The sequence below is a fragment of the Pseudophryne corroboree genome, chromosome 1, assembly GCF_028390025.1.
Source record: "Pseudophryne corroboree isolate aPseCor3 chromosome 1, aPseCor3.hap2, whole genome shotgun sequence".
NCBI classification, from domain to species: domain Eukaryota; kingdom Metazoa; phylum Chordata; class Amphibia; order Anura; family Myobatrachidae; genus Pseudophryne; species Pseudophryne corroboree.
The window spans coordinates 477523521-477545763 of NC_086444.1; the positions used below are offsets into that span (position 1 = coordinate 477523521).

Here is a 22243-nt window from a genome sequence, read left to right on the forward strand (position 1 = left end):
GCAGCCCGAATTCGCTCAAAAGTGTGAGAGCTGGGGCTGCTGTAAAGTGTGTCTGCTGCCCCACTGACTTCATGTGCAGGGAAACTCGCACCTAGGGGGTAATTCAGACCTGATTGTAGCAGCAAATTTGTTAGCAGTTGGGCAAAACCATGTGCAGTGCAGTGCAGTGCAGTGCAGGGGGGGGGGGGGGGGGGGGCGGGACACACAGATATAACTTGTGCAGAGTGAGTTAGATTTGGGTGGGTTATTTTGTTTCTGTGCAGAGGTAATATTGCCTGCTTTATTTTTACACTGCAATTTAGATTTCAGTTTTAACACACCACACCCAAATCTAACTCTCTCTGCACATGTTATATCTGCCTCCCCTGCAGTGCACAAGGGCCCTCATTCTGAGTTGTTTGCTCGCTAGCTACTTTTAGCAGCATTGCAAACGCTAGGCCGCCGCCCTCCGGGAGTGTATCTTAGCTTAGCACATGGTTTCCCAAACTGTGCGCCGCGGCTCCCTGGGGTGCCGCAGCGCTGTCACAGGGGTGCCGCCGCCTGAAGTTAGCCATTGACAGGGAGGATGGAAGGGGAGACTGTGTGCTGCAGGAGCGGCGGGCGGTCAGTGAGTAGTCAGCCAGGGGGGGAGGAGTGTGGGCGGCAGGACAGAGCGGCCGTCCAGTATGTAGTTAGCCAGGGGGCGAAGTGCGGCAACTAGTAAGTAATCAGCGTGGAGGGGGGGGCACGGGCGGCTGGAGCCGACGCCTAGTAAGTAATCAGTGGGGGGAGGGGGGAGCGCGGGCGATTGGAGCATCCATCTAGTAAGCAATGTGTAATCAGCTGGCGGGGTGGGGGGATGAGGGAGGGAGAGTGCGGGATGTCTGCGGCTAGGTACAGCCGAAGTCAGCCAGTTGATCGGCTGCAGGGGGGGATGTTGTGCTCTCAGGTGCGGGGGGGGGGGGATGTTGTGCTCTCAGGTGCAGGGGGGGGGGGTAACTGGTGACTGGAGTCACCTGGCAGGTAAGGGGTGGTGTCATGCGGGATGTGCTTGTGTGCAGGGGGAACCTGTGAGTGTAATAATCAGTGGAGAGTGTGGGTGCAAGCAGGGTGGAGTGGCCAAGGAGCTGGCTGAAAAAGTGAGTAAAATCTTAATATATGATACTGCATGTGAGATGCTGCATAGGGAAATCTATAGGAGGGGGGTGCCTGCTGTAAGTGACTTAAGGGCCCTACACACTCGGCGCCCCGCCGCCAATCTGCCTAACGGCCGATATGGCCGTCAAACGACCCGGCGGTGGAGGGGGCGGTGACGGGGGGGGGAGTGAAGTCTCTTCACTCCCCCCGTGACCCAGCTTCATAGCCCTGCATGCTAATATGGACAAGATTGTCCATATTGGCCTGCAGGTATGAACGAGCCGGCACCAACGATGGATGAGCGCTGGGCCGCGCATCGTTCATCGATGGTGCCTACACACTGAAAGATATGAACGAGTTCTCATTCATTAATGAACGAGAATATTCATATCGTTCAGTAAAATATTTAAGTGTGTGTGTAGGGCCCCTTTATATGATGATAAGCTGGTAAGCAGGTGGGGGGCTGGTCTTGGTGCATGGATGCACAGGAGCCTTTTTAGATTGATTTATTTGACTGCTAAAAAAAACTGTTATTTTATACAAAGCCTGTTTTTTTTTTTTTTTTTAAATGGATGCAGGTGTTCGCTGCGCAGCGATGAGGCTAAAAAACGGCACTTCTGCGCAAGTGTCACAATGCGCACGCACAACATACTAGTACAACGACCGATGTAGTTTCACACAGGGTCTAGCAATGCATTTCAGTCGCAATGGCTGCCGCAGAGTGATTGACAGGAAGAGGGCATTTTTGGGTGGCAACTGACCGTTTTCAGGGAGTGTTCGTAAAAACGCAGGCGTGGCTGGGCGAACGCAGGGCGTGTTCGTGACGTCAAATCCGGAACTGAATAGTCTGAAGTGATCGCAAGTGCTGAGTAGGTTGTGAGCTGCTCTAAAACTGCACAAATTATTTTTGAGTAGCTCCAGACCTACTCCTAGATTGCGATCACCTCAGTCCGTTTAGTTCCTGGTTTGACGTCACAAACACGCCCTGCGTTCGGCCAGCCACTTCCCCGTTTCTCCAGCCACTTCTGCTATTTTTCCTGGCACTCCTACGTCGCTCGAGCTTGTGCAAATCTCCAAAGTTTTGTGTTAAATTACTTAGCGCATGCGCGCTGCGTACCATGCATTCGCATTTTCCACCTAATCACTGCGTTGCGAAAAATGACAACGAGCTAACAACTCTGAATGACCACCATGGTTTTGTCCAATTGCTAACAAATTTGCTGCTACGATCAGGTCTGAATTACCCCCCTGATTGGATTGACTCCTAAGCATCAAAGCACGCTGGAAATGAGAGCAAGACTGAGAATAGGTGAAATGCTGAGCTCTGATCCGCGTGCTTCTGTGGTAAATGGGGCCAAATCCGACAGGTTTTGACCCAGTTTCCGACCATCTCAATCTGACTTTAAAAAATGTCGGTTTGAGGAGATGAGACGGGGAGCGCAGGGAGAGGAGGGCAGCACACAACAGCAGCGTCGCCGGGGAGCGCAGGTCACCCGGCGTTACAGCTCCCGTAGTCCGGCTTAAGTAGTGGAGAGCAGCACACAGCAGCAGCGTCGCCGGGGAGCGCAGGTCACCCGGCGTTACAGCTCCCGTAGCCGGGCTGCTCAGGGAGAGGAGGGCAGCACACCGCAGCAGCGTCGCCGGGGAGCGCAGGTCACCCGGCGTTACAGCTCCTGGAGCAGAGTGAGTTGCAGTGAGCGCTGTTACTGTACCACAGTGCTGTCCTCGTGACGTATGTCAATCCGACTTTAAAAAAGTCAGATTGCCATTATCTCATTGAATAGTGCTTTGTCGGATCCTTTCCGAAAGGATCCGACTTGAATTTAATATGCCCCTAAGAGATCTGAAGCAAAGGGCTCCAGAGTAGAACCTAGGTTAAAACGAGCCAGGATGGAGAAGCTGAGACACAAGAGCACCAGCTTCCCGCTGGCTGGAGACTCAGCCCACAACCAAGCCATGGTGTACTGGACTGGGTGTCAATGAAGGAAAATAAAATAATTTATAGAATTTATCCCTCACCTCACACCCAGAGCCCACCATTGTACTGCATAGAATAATCTGTGATCCATTACATCCCTCTACTGCTTTGCATCCATTTGTGCTTCTATGCACCCCTTATTTGTGCCTCTGCTTCCCTCTGTACTGCTCTACATCCCTCTATGCTCCTCTGTATACTGCTGTACAACCCATATGTTCCTCTGCATCCCTCTGTGCTACACTGCGCTCCTCTGAACCCATCTGTACCCCTCTGTGTTCCTCTGAACCCCTATGTGCTCCTTTGCCACCCTCTATGTTCCTCTGAACGCCTGTGTGCTCCACTGCGCCCCTCTGTTTTCCTCTGAACCCCTCTGTGCTCTTCTGCCACTCTCTGTTCCTCTGCACCCCTACATGTTCCCCTGCATTCCTCCTGGTCCTCTGTTTTCCTCCTAATGGGCAGTATATCTCTGGCTGAGGATGATCGTGATGATGTCCGTCCCATTGAGTGTTGGGTGTTTCTGGCCTATGCGCCCCCATCTGCCCAGTATACGTTGCTCCCCCATTTGCCCAGCGTCCCCATAAATGAGAATGGTGTAGAGCAGTATGCTGGAGCATTTCACTAATATCCATTGTGAAGCTTGTTTTGTATTGTGTGCTGTAAAGGCAAATGTAAAGCACTATGAGTCCTATTAGGAGAAAAGTGCAATATAAATAATACTAATATTATTAGATGTAGAGGAGCAGGGTGGTGCAGAGCAACAAAGAGGGAAGTAGAGGAGTAGAACAGAAGGGTGCAGAGTAGCACAAAGGGATAGAAAGCACTCTAGGGGGTGCAGAGCAGCACAGAGTGGTGTAGCGCATGGAGGTACTGAGCCTCCATGTGGGGGCAAATGTGTGTTTTATTTACCTCCCAGTGCCAATGGGAGGGTGAGGGGGCTTTCAAGATTTTGCTATGGGGACCACAAATTTCTAGTTATGCCCCTGTTTGGTGCTGTGCAGAAGTCCATGGCTGCGGTATGCCACTGTCAGGCTCCGGCATCTGACAGCGCACAGAGAGCAAGGTAGGAGGGGAGGGAGAGCGCGGCTATAGGAACAGTTGCAGCTGCTTGTGTGGTCCAGCTGTAGACGATGATTTGCGGTGGCAGCGGTAATTTAGCCAGTCCACGACTCGTTTCTCCGCTGTTAAGTGGTAGCTGTTTCTTCAGAAGGTGTGTTTTTAGTATTCTCCTTTATTTCTCTATCGTCCTAAGTGGATGCTGGGGTTCCTGAAAGGACCATGGGGAATAGCGGCTCCGCAGGAGACAGGGCACAAAAAAGTAAAGCTTTACTAGGTCAGGTGGTGTGCACTGGCTCCTCCCCCTATGACCCTCCTCCAGACTCCAGTTAGATTTTGTGCCCGAACGAGAAGGGTGCAATCTAGGTGGCTCTCCTAAAGAGCTGCTTAGAGAAAGTTTAGTTTAGGTTTTTTTCTTTACAGTGAGTCCTGCTGGCAACAGGATCACTGCAACGTGGGACTTAGGGGGAAAGTAGTAAACTCACCTGCATGCAGAGTGGATTTGCTGCTTGGCTACTGGACACCATTAGCTCCAGAGGGATCGAACACAGGCCCAGCCGTGGAGTCCGGTCCCGGAGCCGCGCCGCCGACCCCCTTGCAGATGCTGAAGCGTGAAGAGGTCCGGAAACCGGCGGCTGAAGACTCCTCAGTCTTCATAAGGTAGCGCACAGCACTGCAGCTGTGCGCCATTTTCCTCTCAGCACACTTCACTGGGCAGTCACTGAGGGTGCAGAGCGCTGGGGGGGGGCGCTCTGAGAGGCAAATATAAACCTTATACAAGGCTAAAAATACCTCACATATAGCCCATAGGGGCTATATGGAGATATTTAACCCCTGCCTGACTGGAAAAATAGCGGGAGAAGAACCCGCCGAAAAAGGGGCGGGGCCTATCTCCTCAGCACACGGCGCCATTTTCTGTCACAGCTCCGCTGGTCAGAACGGCTCCCAGGTCTCTCCCCTGCACTGCACTACAGAAACAGGGTAAAACAGAGAGGGGGGGCACATTAATGGCTATATATATATATATTAAAGCAGCTATAAGGGAGCACTTAATATAAGGATATCCCTTGTATATATAGCGCTTTGTGGTGTGTGCTGGCAGACTCTCCCTCTGTCTCCCCAAAAGGGCTAGTGGGTCCTGTCTTCATTAGAGCATTCCCTGTGAGTTTGCGGTGTGTGTCGGTACGTGGTGTCGACATGTATGAGGACGATATTGGTGTGGAGGCGGAGCAATTGCCAAATATGCAGATGTCACCCCCCAGGGGGTCGACACCAGAATGGATGCCTTTATTTGTGGAATTACGTGATGGTTTATCTTCCCTTAAACAGTCAGTTGAGGACATGAGGCGGCCGGACAATCAATTAATGCCTGTCCAGGCGCCTCAAACACCGTCAGGGGCTGTAAAACGCCCTTTGCCTCAGTCGGTCGACACAGACCCAGACACGGGCACTGATTCCAGTGACGACGGTAGAAATTCAAACGTATTTTCCAGTAGGGCCACACGTTATATGATTTTGGCAATGAAGGAGACGTTACATTTAGCTGATACTACAGATACCGTAAAACAGGGTATTATGTATGGTGTGAAAAAACTACAAACAGTTTTTCCTGAATCAGAAGAATTAAATGACGTGTGTGATGAAGCGTGGGTTGCTCCTGATAAAAAGTTGATAATTTCAAAAAAGTTATTGGCATTATACCCTTTCCCGCCAGAGGTTAGGGCGCGCTGGGAAACACCCCCTAAGGTGGACAAGGCGCTCACACGCTTATCCAAACAAGTGGCGTTACCCTCTCCTGAGACGGCCGCACTTAAGGATCCATCAGATAGAAAGATGGAAGTTATTCAAAAGAATATATACACACATGCAGGTGTTATACTACGACCAGCTATAGCAACTGCCTGGATGTGCAGTGCTGGAGTAGTTTGGTCAGAATCCCTGATTGAAAATATTGATACCCTAGATAGGGACAATGTTTTACTGTCGTTAGAACAAATAAAGGATGCATTTATCTATATGCGTGATGCACAGAGGGATATTTGCACACTGGCATCTCGGGTGAGTGCTATGTCCATTTCAGCCAGAAGAGCCTTATGGACACGACAGTGGACAGGCGATGCGGATTCAAAACGTCACATGGAGGTTTTGCCGTATAAAGGGGAGGAGTTATTTGGAGTTGGTCTATCAGACTTGGTGGCCACGGCTACTGCCGGGAAATCCACTTTTTTACCTCAAGTCACTCCCCAACAGAGAAAGGCACCGACCTTTCAACCGCAGCCTTTTCGCTCCTACAAAAATAAGAGAGCAAAGGGCTTGTCGTACCTGCCACGAGGCAGAGGAAGAGGGAAGAGACACCAACAGGCAGCTCCTTCCCAGGAACAGAAGCCCTCCCCGGCTCCTGCAAAAACCTCAGCATGACGCTGGGGCCTCTCAAGCGGACTCGGGGACAGTGGGGGGCCGTCTCAAAAATTACAGCGCGCAGTGGGCTCACTCGCAGGTAGACCCCTGGATCCTGCAGATAATATCTCAGGGGTACAGGTTGGAATTAGAGACGGATCCTCCTCATCGTTTCCTGAAGTCTGCCTTACCAACCGTCTCTTCCGAAAGGGAGAGGGTGTTGGAAGCCATTCACAAGCTGTACGCTCAGCAGGTGATAGTCAAAGTACCCCTATTACAACAAGGAAAGGGGTATTATTCCACTCTATTTGTGGTACCGAAGCCGGATGGCTCGGTAAGGCCTATTCTAAATCTGAAGTCCTTGAACCTCTACATAAAAAAGTTCAAGTTCAAGATGGAGTCACTCAGAGCAGTGATAGCGAACCTGGAAGAAGGGGACTTTATGGTATCCTTGGACATCAAGGATGCGTATCTACACGTTCCGATTTACCCCGCACACCAGGGGTACCTCAGGTTCATTGTTCAAAACTGTCACTATCAGTTTCAGACGCTGCCGTTCGGATTGTCCACGGCGCCTCGGGTCTTTACCAAGGTAATGGCCGAGATGATGATTCTTCTTCGAAGAAAAGGCGTATTAGTTATCCCATACTTGGACGATCTCCTAATAAGGGCAAGGTCCAGAGAACAGCTGGAGACAGCTTTAGCACTATCTCAAGAGGTGCTAAGACAACACGGGTGGATTCTGAATATTCCAAAATCCCATTTAATCCCGACAACTCGTCTGCTGTTCCTAGGAATGATTCTGGACACGGTTCAGAAAAAGGTTTTCCTTCCAGAGGAAAAAGCCAAGGAGTTATCCGATCTGGTCAGGAACCTCCTAAAACCAGGAAAAGTGTCAGTACATCAATGCACAAGAGTCCTGGGAAAAATGGTGGCTTCTTACGAAGCAATTCCATTCGGCAGATTCCATGCAAGAATATTCCGAAGGGATCTGTTGGACAAATGGTCAGGGTCGCATCTGCAGATGCACCTGCGAATAACCCTGTCACCAAAGACAAGGGTGTCACTTCTGTGGTGGTTGCAGAAGGCTCACCTATTAGAAGGCCGCAGATTCGGCATTCAGGATTGGATCCTGGTGACCACGGACGCCAGCCTGAGAGGCTGGGGAGCAGTCACACAAGGAAGAAACTTCCAGGGAGTATGGACGAGTCTGGAAAAGTCTCTTCACATAAACATTCTGGAACTAAGAGCAATCTACAATGCTCTAAGCCAGGCGGAACTTCTCCTGCAAGGAAAGCCGGTGTTGATTCAGTCGGACAACATCACGGCGGTCGCCCATGTAAACAGGAAGGGCGGCACAAGAAGCAGGAGTGCAATGGCAGAAGCTGCCAAGATTCTTCGCTGGGCGGAGAATCACGTGATAGCACTGTCAGCAGTGTTCATCCCGGGCGTGGACAACTGGGAAGCAGACTTCCTCAGCAGACACGATCTTCATCCGGGAGAGTGGGGTCTACATCCAGAAGTCTTCAACATGTTAATAGACCGTTGGGAAAGACCAATTGTAGACATGATGGCGTCTCGCCTCAACAAGAAACTGGACAAATATTGCGCCAGGTCAAGAGATCCACAGGCAATAGCTGTGGACGCACTGGTAACTCCTTGGGTGTACCAGTCAGTGTATGTGTTTCCTCCTCTGCCGCTCATACCAAAGGTATTGAAGATCATACGGCAAAGAAGAGTAAGAACAATACTAGTGGTTCCGGATTGGCCGAGAAGGACTTGGTATCCGGAACTTCAAGAGATGCTCACGGACGAACCGTGGCCTCTACCTCTGAGAAGGGACCTGCTACAGCAGGGTCCCTGTCTTTTTCAAGACTTACCGCGGCTGCGTTTGACGGCATGGCGGTTGAACGCCAGATCCTAAAAGGGAAAGGCATTCCAGAAGAAGTCATTCCTACCTTGATTAAGGCACGGAAGGAAGTCACCGTGAAACATTATCACCGCATTTGGCGAAAATATGTAGCGTGGTGCGAGGATCGGAGGGTTCCGACGGAGGAATTCCAACTGGGTCGTTTCCTACATTTCCTGCAATCAGGATTATCTATGGGTCTCAAATTGGGATCCATTAAGGTTCAAATTTCGGCCCTGTCAATATTCTTCCAAAAAGAATTGGCCTCTGTCCCTGAGGTCCAGACTTTTGTCAAGGGAGTACTGCATATACAGCCTCCTGTGGTGCCTCCGGTGGCACCGTGGGATCTAAATGTAGTTTTAGATTTCCTCAAATCCCATTGGTTTGAACCATTGAAAAAGGTGGATTTGAAATATCTCACATTGAAAGTGACTATGTTACTAGCCCTGGCCTCTGCCAGGAGAGTATCTGAATTGGCGGCTTTATCTTATAAAAGTCCTTATCTAATCTTCCATTCGGATAGGGCAGAACTGCGGACTCGTCCGCATTTTCTCCCTAAAGTGGTATCAGCATTTCATCTGAACCAACCTATTGTGGTGCCTGCGGCCACTAGCGACTTGGAGGACTCCAAGTTGTTGGACGTTGTCAGAGCCTTAAAAATATACATTGCAAGGACGGCTGGAGTCAGAAAATCTGACTCGCTGTTTATATTGTATGCACCCAACAAGTTGGGCGCACCTGCTTCTAAGCAGTCGATTGCTCGTTGGATTTGTAACACAATTCAACTTGCACATTCTGTGGCAGGCCTGCCACAGCCTAAAACTGTAAAAGCCCACTCCACAAGGAAGGTGGGCTCATCTTGGGCGGCTGCCCGAGGGGTCTCGGCATTACAACTCTGCCGAGCAGCTACGTGGTCGGGGGAGAACACGTTTGTAAAATTTTACAAATTTGATACCCTGGCAAAGGAGGACCTGGAGTTCTCTCATTCGGTGCTGCAGAGTCATCCGCACTCTCCCGCCCGTTTGGGAGCTTTGGTATAATCCCCATGGTCCTTTCAGGAACCCCAGCATCCACTTAGGACGATAGAGAAAATAAGAATTTACTTACCGATAATTCTATTTCTCGGAGTCCGTAGTGGATGCTGGGCGCCCATCCCAAGTGCGGATTATCTGCAATACTTGTATATAGTTATTGTTAACTAATTCGGGTTATTGTTAAGGAGCCATCTTTAAGAGGCCCTTTCTGTTGTCATACTGTTAACTGGGTTTAGATCACAAGTTGTACGGTGTGATTGGTGTGGCTGGTATGAGTCTTACCCGGGATTCAAAATGCCTCCCTTATTGTGTATGCTCGTCCGGGCACAGTACCTAACTGGAGTCTGGAGGAGGGTCATAGGGGGAGGAGCCAGTGCACACCACCTGACCTAGTAAAGCTTTACTTTTTTGTGCCCTGTCTCCTGCGGAGCCGCTATTCCCCATGGTCCTTTCAGGAACCCCAGCATCCACTACGGACTCCGAGAAATAGAATTATCGGTAAGTAAATTCTTATTTTAACCTGTGCAAATTGAGGGTGTATGACACTGGTGTCACTGCCCAAATTATAGGTTTGCAGCACTAGGGTCTCTGTGCAAATGGGTGTATCTAAATGTTTCTGCCAAAGGTGCATGTGTAAAATGGGGTCTCGGACAGTGCTCCCCCTCATCTCATTGCAAAGCTCCCTCTGACAATTATTCTCCAGCTCTATGAGCTGGTCGCTAATTGCAGTGAAGCCCTGTATTTTATAAATGTGGTTGATCTGGCTAGCCTTGCATGTACCAAACCAGTGAGTGCAGATTTCTCTGGATCTCTCTATAACATGTATATTTTAAATATTGTATATAGATTTTGGTTCTCATAATGAATGCTTTATTTTAGATATGGAATTGCGGGAACCACTAATGTAACAGGGGACCAGGTGAAGAAGTTGGATATCCTTTCAAATGACTTGGTGATTAACCTGCTGAAATCCTCATTCAGTAGCTGTATCCTGGTATCAGAAGAAGACCCACATGCTCTTATAGTTGAACCGGAGAAAAGGGTTTGTATTTTTAAAGACATTTTAACTCTACATGGAATAGAAGCATCACTCAGGCCACCATTTAGCAAGAAAAGCTCTTAAATGGAATGTCTCTTTGATATGCTAATGATGCTCTAGAACAGGACTATTGAATTGGTGGCCCGCAAGTTCATGCAAACTGGTCCGCAACTTGATACACTGTGGTGACATGCAGCAGCCAATAAGAATCAGGCTGATTCTTTACTGGCTTTCTGCTCTGAAGCCAAGGCTGATTGTGTCGGCTGTCACATGTGGCAGCACTAGCCAATAAGAATCGGGCAGGTTCTTGTTGGCTGAAGCTGTCACATGTAAGTAACTGTACCTTTTGCCCGGCACAGCGTTACTAGTGTTCACACTAGGCACGTGGGTGCATTGTGGGGCATAGTGGCGCAAACTTCATATTGAAGTGAATGACAGCTCTGTGGATACAAGGTATGTGGCAATCTGCATATTTAGCTGGTGTTGCAGTGCAGCTGAATGTACACATTTCACAATGTCCTAATGTCAGTATAAAATGTTGTGCATACTCTAGCTGTTGTGCATGGGGACATGTGTGACAAATACTGGTGTCCCTCAGAGGAGGAGTCAGATGTCCTATAAAGAGGCATGTGTGACTCTGATGGCATATGTGTACTATATTTTAAACTTGTGTTCAGATATTAAAACTCAAATGTTCAGCCCCCCCACATTTAGTTGAATAGTCCTGCTGGAGAAAATGTAGGACTGCAAGGCAGACTCTATGCCACAAGCAATCCCCCCTTCTACTATACATCATTTTAAACTGGCGATGAACAAAGAAACTGAACCTCCTCTGCCAGTCTTCAATTTGCTTTCTGATCTTCCACAGCAAAGACTAATATACAGAAAGGGCCTGTTTCAGAGTTTTGCAGACAATCTTGTGAATTTTTTCACACTCTGCATGTGTGTCCGAGCCAATCATAGGCAACTTTGAGCAGCTACAGACATCTTAGCCCAGAGTCTGTTTAAGGCCCCATGGGACCCTGGGAAAGGTACCAGCTTCCCCCCCCCCTCCTAGGCGATCATTCACACCCCTATATATTTACCTTCTACATGCGGCCAACATTTTCTCCCTTTTCCTCCTTACTGAAGCAGACCCTGCACTGAGGGACAGAAGAGAAACATACTAGTTCCCTGGGCCCTTGCAGCTTGGGACAAGCTATGTAGAAGGGATGTGCTCTACTGGGTATACACACCTTCCCCTACTGGGCACACTCTCCACCCCCACACCATTGTGCGTGTGTACCAGGTACACTTACACACCTCATGTGTATACCTGCTGGGCATGTACTCATTCCACTACTGCCATGGTTACCCCATTGTGCATTGCAATAAATGACTTAGTAATGCTCAATGCATTAGATGATACATTTATTTAGTAATGGATAGTTTTGTGTGGTAACACAAACACAGAAAGTAATATAAAAGTACTGCCTTTAATAGATAATGAGAAATATCTACATTGCCCATTTTGTACACTGCGGTCTATTTGTCACCCAATTCTAAAGCTTGCAATGTAATTGTTTTCACATTAGTCAGTAACCTTTGTCATTTTTGGTGTTTGTTTTATCACACAAAGATATCTACTAAAACACACAGAATAAAAATGCGGTGTCAGCTCTGGGCAAAGAAAATAGTGCTGACTGCCATGACACAGCTTTCAGCTTGGAATACAGCCACACTTACGTAAAAAGGAAAAAAATAATAAAGGTGAAAATAAACACAAATACTGTTTGTTTTACATGACTATTATTGTTTGGTTTGTAAGGTACCTTCAGGGGGGGGTACTCACGGAACGATCGCTGCTTAAAATCTAAGCAATCTGACTAGACTCGCTGGGTGAAATGAGCGCTGTCCCCCCTCCCTCGCACGCTCAGCACACATCGCGCTGTGCTGAGCGGGAGGAGAGATGTGTGCTGAGCGAACCGCTCGGCACACATCTCTCCCCAAATCAGGCCATGAATACGGCCCTTTAGTGCTGTGCTCGGTTGTGCCAGACTGGAGATAACAGAGTGTGTAAAACCATAAAATAGTGATAGATGAGAGAGCTTACACTCAACTGACTAGAACGCTTTGCTAAGTAAGAGGAGATTCTGAGGGTGTCCCAGTGTAAGTAGTATAGCTAGGGTAACTGTAATACAGATGTGTTTTTTAAAAAACATATTTGAAAGATTTAAAGCGTGAAGGAGAGTCTGATCAGGCGTGGCATGTCATTTCATAAGTGGGTAGCAGGTAGGTAGGAGACTGTACTTTAATACAGGTTGAGATTTACAAAAGGGGCTATGGGTGTGTAGATAAGAGTGACTAATGTTGTTTTGGGAGAAACCAAGGCATTGGCAAAAATGCTAACTGCGTCATCCAGCTCCCAGACCACCCACTTCTGGGAGGCTGTCATGCTCTTTCCAGGGTATGGGAGAGCTCCCCAAAATTCTGAAGTTTCCCATATATTCCAGAGAGTAGGCAAGTGTGTGTGTGCGTGTCCGCGAATGCCTTGAAGTAAAGTGATAGTTACCATGGCTCACTTACTGCGTATGTGTGGCTGTCCAAGAAAAAAAAAATGCAAAAGAGTAGCCCTAAGGTTAGCATGGACTACATTGTGTTAGTTGCCATGGGCATGATCCAGAATGCTTTACATTGCAGAGCATAGACTTTGCAGGAATCACCCCAGAAAACTGGTGATTTCAGAGGTTTTCCATAATGTAAGTTTAATAAATATGCCATTATAATAAAAAAAAATGTAGATCACAAGTGCTCTGCCCCCTGCCCCAGCTACACCATCAGAAAATGCAACACACACACACACACACACACACACACACACACACACACACACACACACACACACACACACACACACACACACACACACACACACACACTTTCTAAGGTGGGAGGTTTTTTTTTTAGAACTGGTGATGTTGCCTATAGCAACCGATCAGATTCTATCTATTATCTTCTAGTAGTGCTAGATAAATGTTAAGTAGAATCTGGTTACTATGGGCAACATCACCAGTTCTAGAAAACTCCCACCTTAGTAAATTTACCCCATAATGTCTATGCACACTGCTCAAAATCGGACACATTTCTGCAAAAACAAACAGAAGTCTGACAATTAGACAGTGGAGGAGCAATTTTTTTTTGCGCTTTCATGAGATATATACATATAATACTATGGTCTCAAATGCATTTATGTCAAAGATAAAAATGGTAAATAATAGACACAACCACTGTATACTGGAGAGGTGTTTGAACTATAACTTGTATTTGATATTTTTAGGGTAAATACATTGTCTGTTTTGACCCACTGGATGGTTCCTCAAACATTGACTGTCTGGCATCAATTGGCACAATCTTTGCAATCTACAAAAAGGTAAGGCTAAGTACAGAGTGCTTAAAACATGCACTGCATTAATTTCCCTATTGTAACTTTCTTTTATTACTGCTTCTTTAGAAACCATCCATGTTTCCAGTAAAACTAGGTAGAGTGGGAGTAGTGTTCCGTGCTGGCCATGTCCTCATGTGACCAGCTGTCAGAACAGGCTTTGTTTGTTTTTGTTTATTTATTTATTTTCTCTACTTCCTGTAGTCTCTGGTTACATTGCATCATACCTTCATGTAGTATTTTTTTTTTTCTCCAAGAAATGTTAAGATATTTTTATATTGTTATAGCATTTTCAGGCAAGTTTTTGAAAATCTGTTTAAATTGTGTATCGTGTTTTCGAATGATGCAATTTCTAAGGATACATCATTCTGTAGCATCTGGAATCCAAGTGTACAAAAAAGAAAGTTTTGAAGATATAGTCATCCAGTAAAGGAAAATTGTGCAGGATCATGTGGGTGGCACAGTGGATAGTATAACCTCCTCACAGCACTGGGGCCAAGGGATCCGTTCCACCAAGGTATAATCTGTGTGGAACTGTATGTTCTCCCAGTGTTTGCGTTGGTTTTCTCTTGGTGTTCCCATTTTCTCCTAAACTACAAATGTGTTGACTGGCTTTTTGGCTTCTGACAAAATAATCTAATATCTGTAAAGTGCTGTGTAATATGGTAGCGCTATATAATAAAGATAAATAATGTGATGTGGTTACAATTGTTTCAACGTACTTTTCTGCTGCGGGGTACACTGGGCTCCACAAGGAATGGACAATGGGGTGTAGAGTAGGATCTTTATCCGAGGCACCAACAGGCTCAAAGCTTTGACTGTTCCCAGAATGCATAGCGCCGCCTCCTATATCACCCCACCTCCCTGCACAGGATCTCAGTTTTGTAGTTGGTGCTGCAGTAGCAGGCACTTAACAGAGGGGCTGCTCCAGGCAGCCCTAAGAAGATCTTTTTTTCTGAGGAAAAAAGTGAAGACTTCAAGGGCAGCAGCAGTGTTACATGTCGGTGGACATTCACGGCTGCAGCTCTGGCTCTCCCCAGCGGCGCTGTACACTCCCGAGCCCTGGATGCCGGGTAACTACAGCAGGAGGCTCCGGTTTTCTTCTTGTCAGGCACACACGACGGGGGCTCTCCGGGATCACGTGGCCGCGCTTCGGGAGGTGGTAAGTGGGTCCCGCTTGCGGGACCTGTTCTTTATTGTGATCCGGCGCGGTCAGTGGGAGGCGGGCCGCGCGCGCTGGCGGTGGACACTGACAGTTCAGGCGATCCCACTAGATCACCAGGGCATGGGACAGGTCAGGTTTTCTCTATAAACTGTTTTATTAGAGCCCACAGTACCCGGTGGTTTTGCCAGCAGGGGGATAGAGCTTGGACCTGAAGCCCCTCCCCCAGCCCTAGGGTGCCATTTTCTGCAAATGTTCCCGCCCTGGAGCTGCATATCTGTCTCTCCCTCACTCCCTGGCAGTGTCTGCGGTGCCATTATCCCTCAGCTCACTGTTCCTGGGACTGCTTGGGCAAATCCTCCTATGTAAAGCCGCCTGGTTGTCAGTGCTGTGACTTTACATGACACTTAAGTATTCTACCTGCCTTTTTAGTCAGTGTTAGTTAAGAAAGAGAGTGCATTTAGTCAGGGTTTCCTAGTACAATTACCCTGTGATATACATCCAGTTCTTACTGTGTACTGTTATATCTATTGTTATATAGCTGTGTAAGCTAGTCCAGTGCAGTATTATTGTTAGTAATAACCTCTGCATTGTACAGACTGTGACTATTTGTGTGTGCATTTGATAGCTGTCCATTTCGTGTCTTTCACTCAACCTGCTATCCCTATATTCTATAACCTGAGGGGCTTGGTGCGTCAGGTGTTATTTAATATAGGATTTTCACAAAGATATACTGTATTACGTATTTTTCTCTGTGATTTAGTCACCATATCTCTCCTTTATCTCTGCTAGTGCCGACTACACTGCACAGGGGTTTGGGCTAGAGGTATTGTGCTGCTGACAAATTGTACTGTGTTACCTGATACTGCAAGTTATATCATGTCTGCTTCTGAGGGTAACTGTTCTGGGGCTGAACACACTGCCAGTGTTGCTGAAGCCGCAGATACCTATGAGGAGAATATAGCAGCTTTGGGCTCTGGTTCTGGGGGCTCCTTGCCCCCCAGTGGGACGTTGGCAACGGGGGCAAATAATGACCCACCGTGGGCCGCTTTTTCCAAGCTTTTGCATACGCTAGTTCATAAACTAACACCCCCTATGGGACCCCCAATGCCGGTGCAACCGTTTGTGGTCCCTGCAGCTAACCCGCCGTGGGCGGACGATGTATCTGCTCAAATAAAGAAGTTGAACCAGTCCCTGACTACTAAAAAGTCTGACCGTCGCTCGCCTACGTCCAAGGGGTCCTCTAAGCGAGCGCTTGTCTCCTCACAATCCACTGCTGTCACTGACACGTCGTCGGATGAAGACGGCACTTACACTGACCCCACAGGTTCTGACTCAGATACGGCTGATGGGGAGGGTGGTTCACATTTGGATGTTCCTGATCTTTTGGAGGCTATTAAGTTAATTTTACAGATTACGGATGATCCCGAGCCATCCATTCCTCCTAAGAAACCAGATAGGTTCAAGCGTCAGAAGGTGATTAAACAAGTTTTACCTCACTCTGACCACCTAATTGATATACGTCAGGAACGCTGGGAAAACCCGGGTACGAAGTTTGTGCCTCAAAAGAAGATGCTGGCTCGCTATCCCCTCGCGCCGGAGCTGTCTAAGAATTGGGAAACGCCTCCTCCAGCGGACTCGCATGTGGCTGGGATGGTGGTTTCCTCAGCTCTAACGGTCACCACCGTCACGTCTCTAAAAGAGCCTACGGATAAACGTGTGGAGGGTTGTCTGAAAGCGATTTACACCCTCACGGGTGCTGCACAAAGGCCCACTATTGCAGCTACTTGGGCTGCAGAGGCCATTGAAGCATGGGCCTTGGAGTTAGATGCTGAAATCTCCTCTGACCATGCTAGACAATGCTTGTCTTATATTGTCACAGCTTCTCGTTATATTAAAGAGGCGGCTTCTGATGCTGGTATCCTGGCAGCCAAGGCCTCTACTACGTCAGTCCTGGCTCACCGGATATTGTGGCTGAGATCCTGGTCTGTGGATCTGGACTCTAGAAAAACCCTGGAGGTACTCCCTTTTAAGGGAGATATTCTGTTTGGGGAGGATTTAAATAAGATTGTGGCTGACTTGGCTCCTGCCAAATCTGCCTGTCTGCCAAGTACTGCTCCTCTGTGTCGAAGGCTAAAGGTACTTCCTTTCGTCCTTCAGGTAAAGCAAAAGGTCAGGCATACAACAAGCAGGCCCGCACTTCCAAACTTGGTAAGCCTAAGCCCATAAGAGCCTGGGCTGCCCGTCAGCCAGCTTTCAAGACCGATAAACCTGCCTGCCGCATGACAGGGCGGGCCTCCCTCTGGGGGATCCCAGGGTGGGGGGCCGGCTTCTAGGGTATACCCAGGAATGGTTGAAGACCACTTCAGATGCCTGGGTAAGGGAAGTCGTCACTCGAGGTTACACCATAGCCTTCAAAAACCGACCCCCCTCATCGATTTTGCCAGACAGATGTCCCGTTGGACAAGACAAAGGCAAACACTCTACATTCGGTGGTACAGACCCTCCTGGATACAGGAGTCGTAGTACAGGTGCCTCTTGCGCAAAGGGGCCGGGGGTACTGTGTCTAGTCCCGAAACCGAATGGGTCCTCCCGGCCCATTCTCAACCTCAAGGCATTGAACAGGTTTGTGAAGGTTTCCAAGTTCCGGATGGAAACCCTTCGCTCTATAGTTCTGGCCTTGGAACCTGGGGACTTCATGGTCTCCCTGGATATACAGGATGCTTACCTGCATATTCCTATAGCAGTGTTTCATCAGCAATACCTGAGATTTGCGATTGGCAACTGCCATTACCAGTTTCGGGCATTACCTTTTGGTTTAACAACGGCTCCGCGAGTCTTTACCAAAGTCATGGCGGTGATGACTGTGGTACTCCGCCGTCAAGGGGTCAGGTGGACCAAGGAGGAGTCCCTCCTCTCGATCAATATTCTGGAGTTGCGGGCGGTCTTCAGTGCCTTGAACCTAGCCCAGCATTTAATTCAGAACCGTCCTGTTCAAGTACAGTCGGACAACGCTACGACAGCGGCTTACATAAATCATCAAGGTGGCACTCGAAGCCGCCTAGCGATGAAGGAAGTCTCACGGATTCTACAGTGGGCAGAACGCCATCTACCGGCCATATCGGCAATATTCATTCCGGGAGTACTGAATTGGGAAGCGGACTTTCTCAGTCATCAGGACGTGCATGCCAGCGAGTGGGGCCTCCATCCAGAAGTGTTTCAACTCCTAGTGGAAAGGTGGGGCCTTCCAGACGTAGATCTGATGGCGTCTCGATACAGTCACAAGGTTCCGGTCTTCGGGACAAGGGATCCTCAAGCAGCATTCGTGGATGCGCTGGCGGTACCGTGGAGGTTTCGGCTGCCGTACGTGTTCCCTCCAGTGACACTCCTGCCCAGGGTAATTCGGAAGTTCAAGCAAGAAAAAGGAATTCTGCGTCTCATAGCTCCAGCGTGGCCCAGACGGCACTGGTTCTCAGACGTGCAAGGCCTATCGTCAGAGCGTCCAATTCTACTTCCACAACGCCCAGACCTCCTCGTTCAGGGCCCCTGTGTCTACCAGAACCTAGCCCGGGTGTCTTTGACGGCGTGGCTCTTGAAGCTTCCGTCTTGAGGGCTAAAGGGTTTTCTGAGGCGGTCATTCAAACTATGTTGCGGGCCCGGAAACCGGCTTCTGCTCGGATTTACTATAGGGTCTGGCATTCTTACTTTGTTTGGTGCGCATCTAACGATTATGACTCTTCCAAGTTTAGTATAGCCAAGTTGTTGGCTTTTCTTCAGCAGGGCCTGGACTTAGGCCTGCGTCTGGCCTCCCTCAAGGTTCAAATATCTGCCTTGTCGGTGTGGTTTCAGAGAAAAATTGCGACCTTACCTGATGTGCATACCTTTACTCAGGGCGTGTTGCGTATCCAACCTCCCTATGTCCCGCCTGTGGCTCCTTGGGACTTGTCGGTGGTTTTGGAGGCGTTACAAGAGTCTCCGTTTGAACCTCTTGGTTCAGCTGACCTTTAGTGGCTTTCCCTTAAGGTGGTGTTTCTGCTGGCTATTGCTTCAGCTAGAAGATTGTCGGATTTGGGTGCCTTGTCCTGTAGTTCCCCATATCTGATATTTCACCGTGACCAGGTGGTTCTTAGGACTCGTCCCGGCTATCTACCTAAGGTGGTTTCTTTGTTCCACCTTAATCAGGAGATTGTAGTTCTGGCACTTGTTTCTCCTGATTTGTCTCCCAAAGAGCGGTCTTTGGATGTGATACGGGCTCTCCGTATCTATGTGAAGAGAACTGCTCCTATTAGGAAATCTGATTCTCTTTTTGTTGTGTTTGGCAAGCAAACTCTGGCCAGATGGATTAGAATGGTGATTGCACATGCTTATGTGATGGCTGGTCTCTCTGCTCCTGATCACATTAAGGCCCATTCTACTCGGTCTGTTGGACCTTCTTGGGCGGCCCAACGTAGTGCGACCCTTGAACAATTGTGCAAGGCGGCTACGTGGTCCTCTGTGAACACGTTCATAAGGTTCTATTCCTTCGATACTGCCGCTTCCCAGGATGCTTCCTTTGGACGCTGAGTTCTTGTGCCCGCTACAGTGCGTCCCCTCCCATAAGGAACTGCTTTAGGACATACCCATTGTCCATTCCTTGTGGAGCCCAGTGTACCCCGCAGCAGAAAATGAGTTTTTTATGGTAAGAACTTACCTTTGTTAAAACTTTCTGTGAGGTACACTGGGCTCCACAAGGCACCCACCCTGACGCACTTAGCTTCTTTGGGTTGGTGTGGCATTAGCCCCTGACACGTCTCCTGTCGTGAGAATGCGGTGTTGTGGCTACTAACCGTTGTCGTCTCTTTTCCTGCTACTGCATTGGACTGGTTAACTAACAACTGAGATCCTGTGCAGGGAGGCGGGGTGATATAGGAGGCTGCGCTATGCATTCTGGGAACAGTCAAAGCTTTGAGCCTGTTGGTGCCTCGGATCAAGATCCTACTCTACACCCCATTGTCCATTCCTTGTGGAGCCCAGTGTACCTCGCAGAAAGAGTTTTAACAAAGGTAAGTTCTTACCATAAAACTCGTTATACAGTACCTTATTAAAGTCGCAAGGTGGCACTGTGAGCTACAGTACCTTATAAAAACCAAGGAATTACTATAAAAATAATTCTCTATTTGTATCATCATTTAAAGGTTTTTCTACAATGAGCGGTATTCAATTCTCTACACCTCCTTCCACACATGTTCTATTTTTTGCTGACGGGCGTGGTATAATAATTTCAGCTCGCTACCCCCAGGGTAGCGAGGGAGCCCTAACCCTTTACGCAGCTAAACCTGATTACTATGTACGCAATATGCGCGATAATCGGGATCACTTTAGAAATGAGATTGGGCGCGATATATCATTTGAATACCGCCCAATGTGTCTATATACAGGCATTCCAGCTAAGCTTAATTTAATTGTTCTGTTCTTGCTGATACTTTGTTTTCTAATACATAATGTAGTTTTATTAGAAACATCTGTGTTGTGTGTGGCTTTATCATGATCTCCAGTTTTCTGGATGAACAAATTAATATGTACATATTTTTCAGACCTCTGACAGTGAGCCCACTGAAAAGGATGCCTTACAGCCAGGGCGGAATATCATTGCAGCAGGTTATGCCTTGTATGGAAGTGCTACAATGCTGGTCCTAGCTACTGAGTGTGGTGTGAATTGCTTCATGCTAGACCCTGTAAGTTTTAATCCAGATCAGATCTGTACTATTGTTAACAGGGAGTTTCATTTTTCAGATGTAATTACTTATGTTTGTTCCCTTTCTAGGCTATTGGAGAATTCATCTTAGTCGATAAAAATGTTAAAATTAAACCACGAGGCAATATTTACAGTCTTAACGAAGGCTATGCAAAATACTTTGATGCAGCAGTTACAGAGTATCTCCAGAAGAAGAAGTTCCCACAAGTAAGTGCACAGTTACCAACATTTTAAAATCCAGAGAGTTTCAGGGCATCTAGTTGCAGAGTAGTTACATCTGGCATTGGGTTGCTATTTGGGTATACAGTGCCCATCATGACATGTTCAACTGAACTAGTTTTTACTGCTTAAATATTCCTCTCCATTAAATAATATATTACAAATTGCAGGAACCGACACTGATAATCACATCTTATATACAGAATATGATGAACTGTATGGTACAGTTGATCAATATTGAGAAAGAGGGAGGTTTCCAGGGACTCTGTTGTACAAGTGTGGAACTGTACTATCTTTATATCTTTTTATTCACTAGCTTATGCAATACCTGGCAGCATGTAATTCCCGTTGTGCCCAAACTTGCAAGTTGGCTTAAACAATGGCACAATCAAAAGGGTGTGTGGCGTACAGGTGTGCACAGCCAAGTGTTCTTTCCCTGGGTCCATACATAGCCAATATGCTATCAGGCTGAAATTTGCCCTGTTTCTTGCAAAAAAACTAACAAACAAAACCTGGAATAAATGAAACAATACTAGTACTTGTCTTTATGTGCATATAAATACATATTAGCATATCACTGTTTATAGCAGCCCTGCATTGTGTATATGTCCTGAGTCCTGACATACCTTTTACTATCTGTGTGTTGCTTGTATTCTAAAGAAGTGAAAAACAAACTTGGCCTTTATTGAACTTCTGCCATAGTTTAAATACGTCTGTATATTTTTGTGTTTCTAAAAAATTACAATATTTTTAATGCTTATATTGATCCTATCCTGAAGTGTTTGTGTGTGTGTGTGTGTGTGTGTGTGTGTGTGTGTGTGTGTGTTTTATATTACCAAAGTTGTATCACTTTAATATTACAGGATGGCCGCTCACCATATGGAGGAAGATATGTTGGATCAATGGTGGCTGATGTTCACCGAACATTAGTATATGGAGGAATTTTCCTGTACCCTGCAAACTCAAAGAGCCCAAAGGGAAAGGTAAAAATGATTACTTGCTGGCACTCCTATATAGAAAAGACAAGACATTCATAGACACAGCAGGAGGATATACTTTCACATTTTGAAGAAAAGTAAAGATTACCTTTTTTTTTTTTTTTTTTTTTTTTTGAAAACCTAATATTTGTCCCTCAACAGTAGCACATGCCTTACAGAAACATCAAACAATACTTTTGTTAT

General features: G+C 47.5%; 1 protein-coding gene across 1 annotated transcript in view; it reads left to right on the forward strand.

The window, feature by feature from the left end:
* LOC134894360 (fructose-1,6-bisphosphatase 1-like) overlaps positions 1-22243 on the forward strand; it is a 38241-nt gene that overhangs the window by 10770 nt on the left and 5228 nt on the right. The window contains exons 2-6 of the mRNA XM_063913758.1: positions 10367-10529; positions 13843-13935; positions 20683-20823; positions 20913-21050; positions 21926-22045. Coding sequence (XP_063769828.1) covers positions 10367-10529; positions 13843-13935; positions 20683-20823; positions 20913-21050; positions 21926-22045 — 655 coding nt within the window. The remainder of the gene's footprint in view (positions 1-10366; positions 10530-13842; positions 13936-20682; positions 20824-20912; positions 21051-21925; positions 22046-22243) is intronic.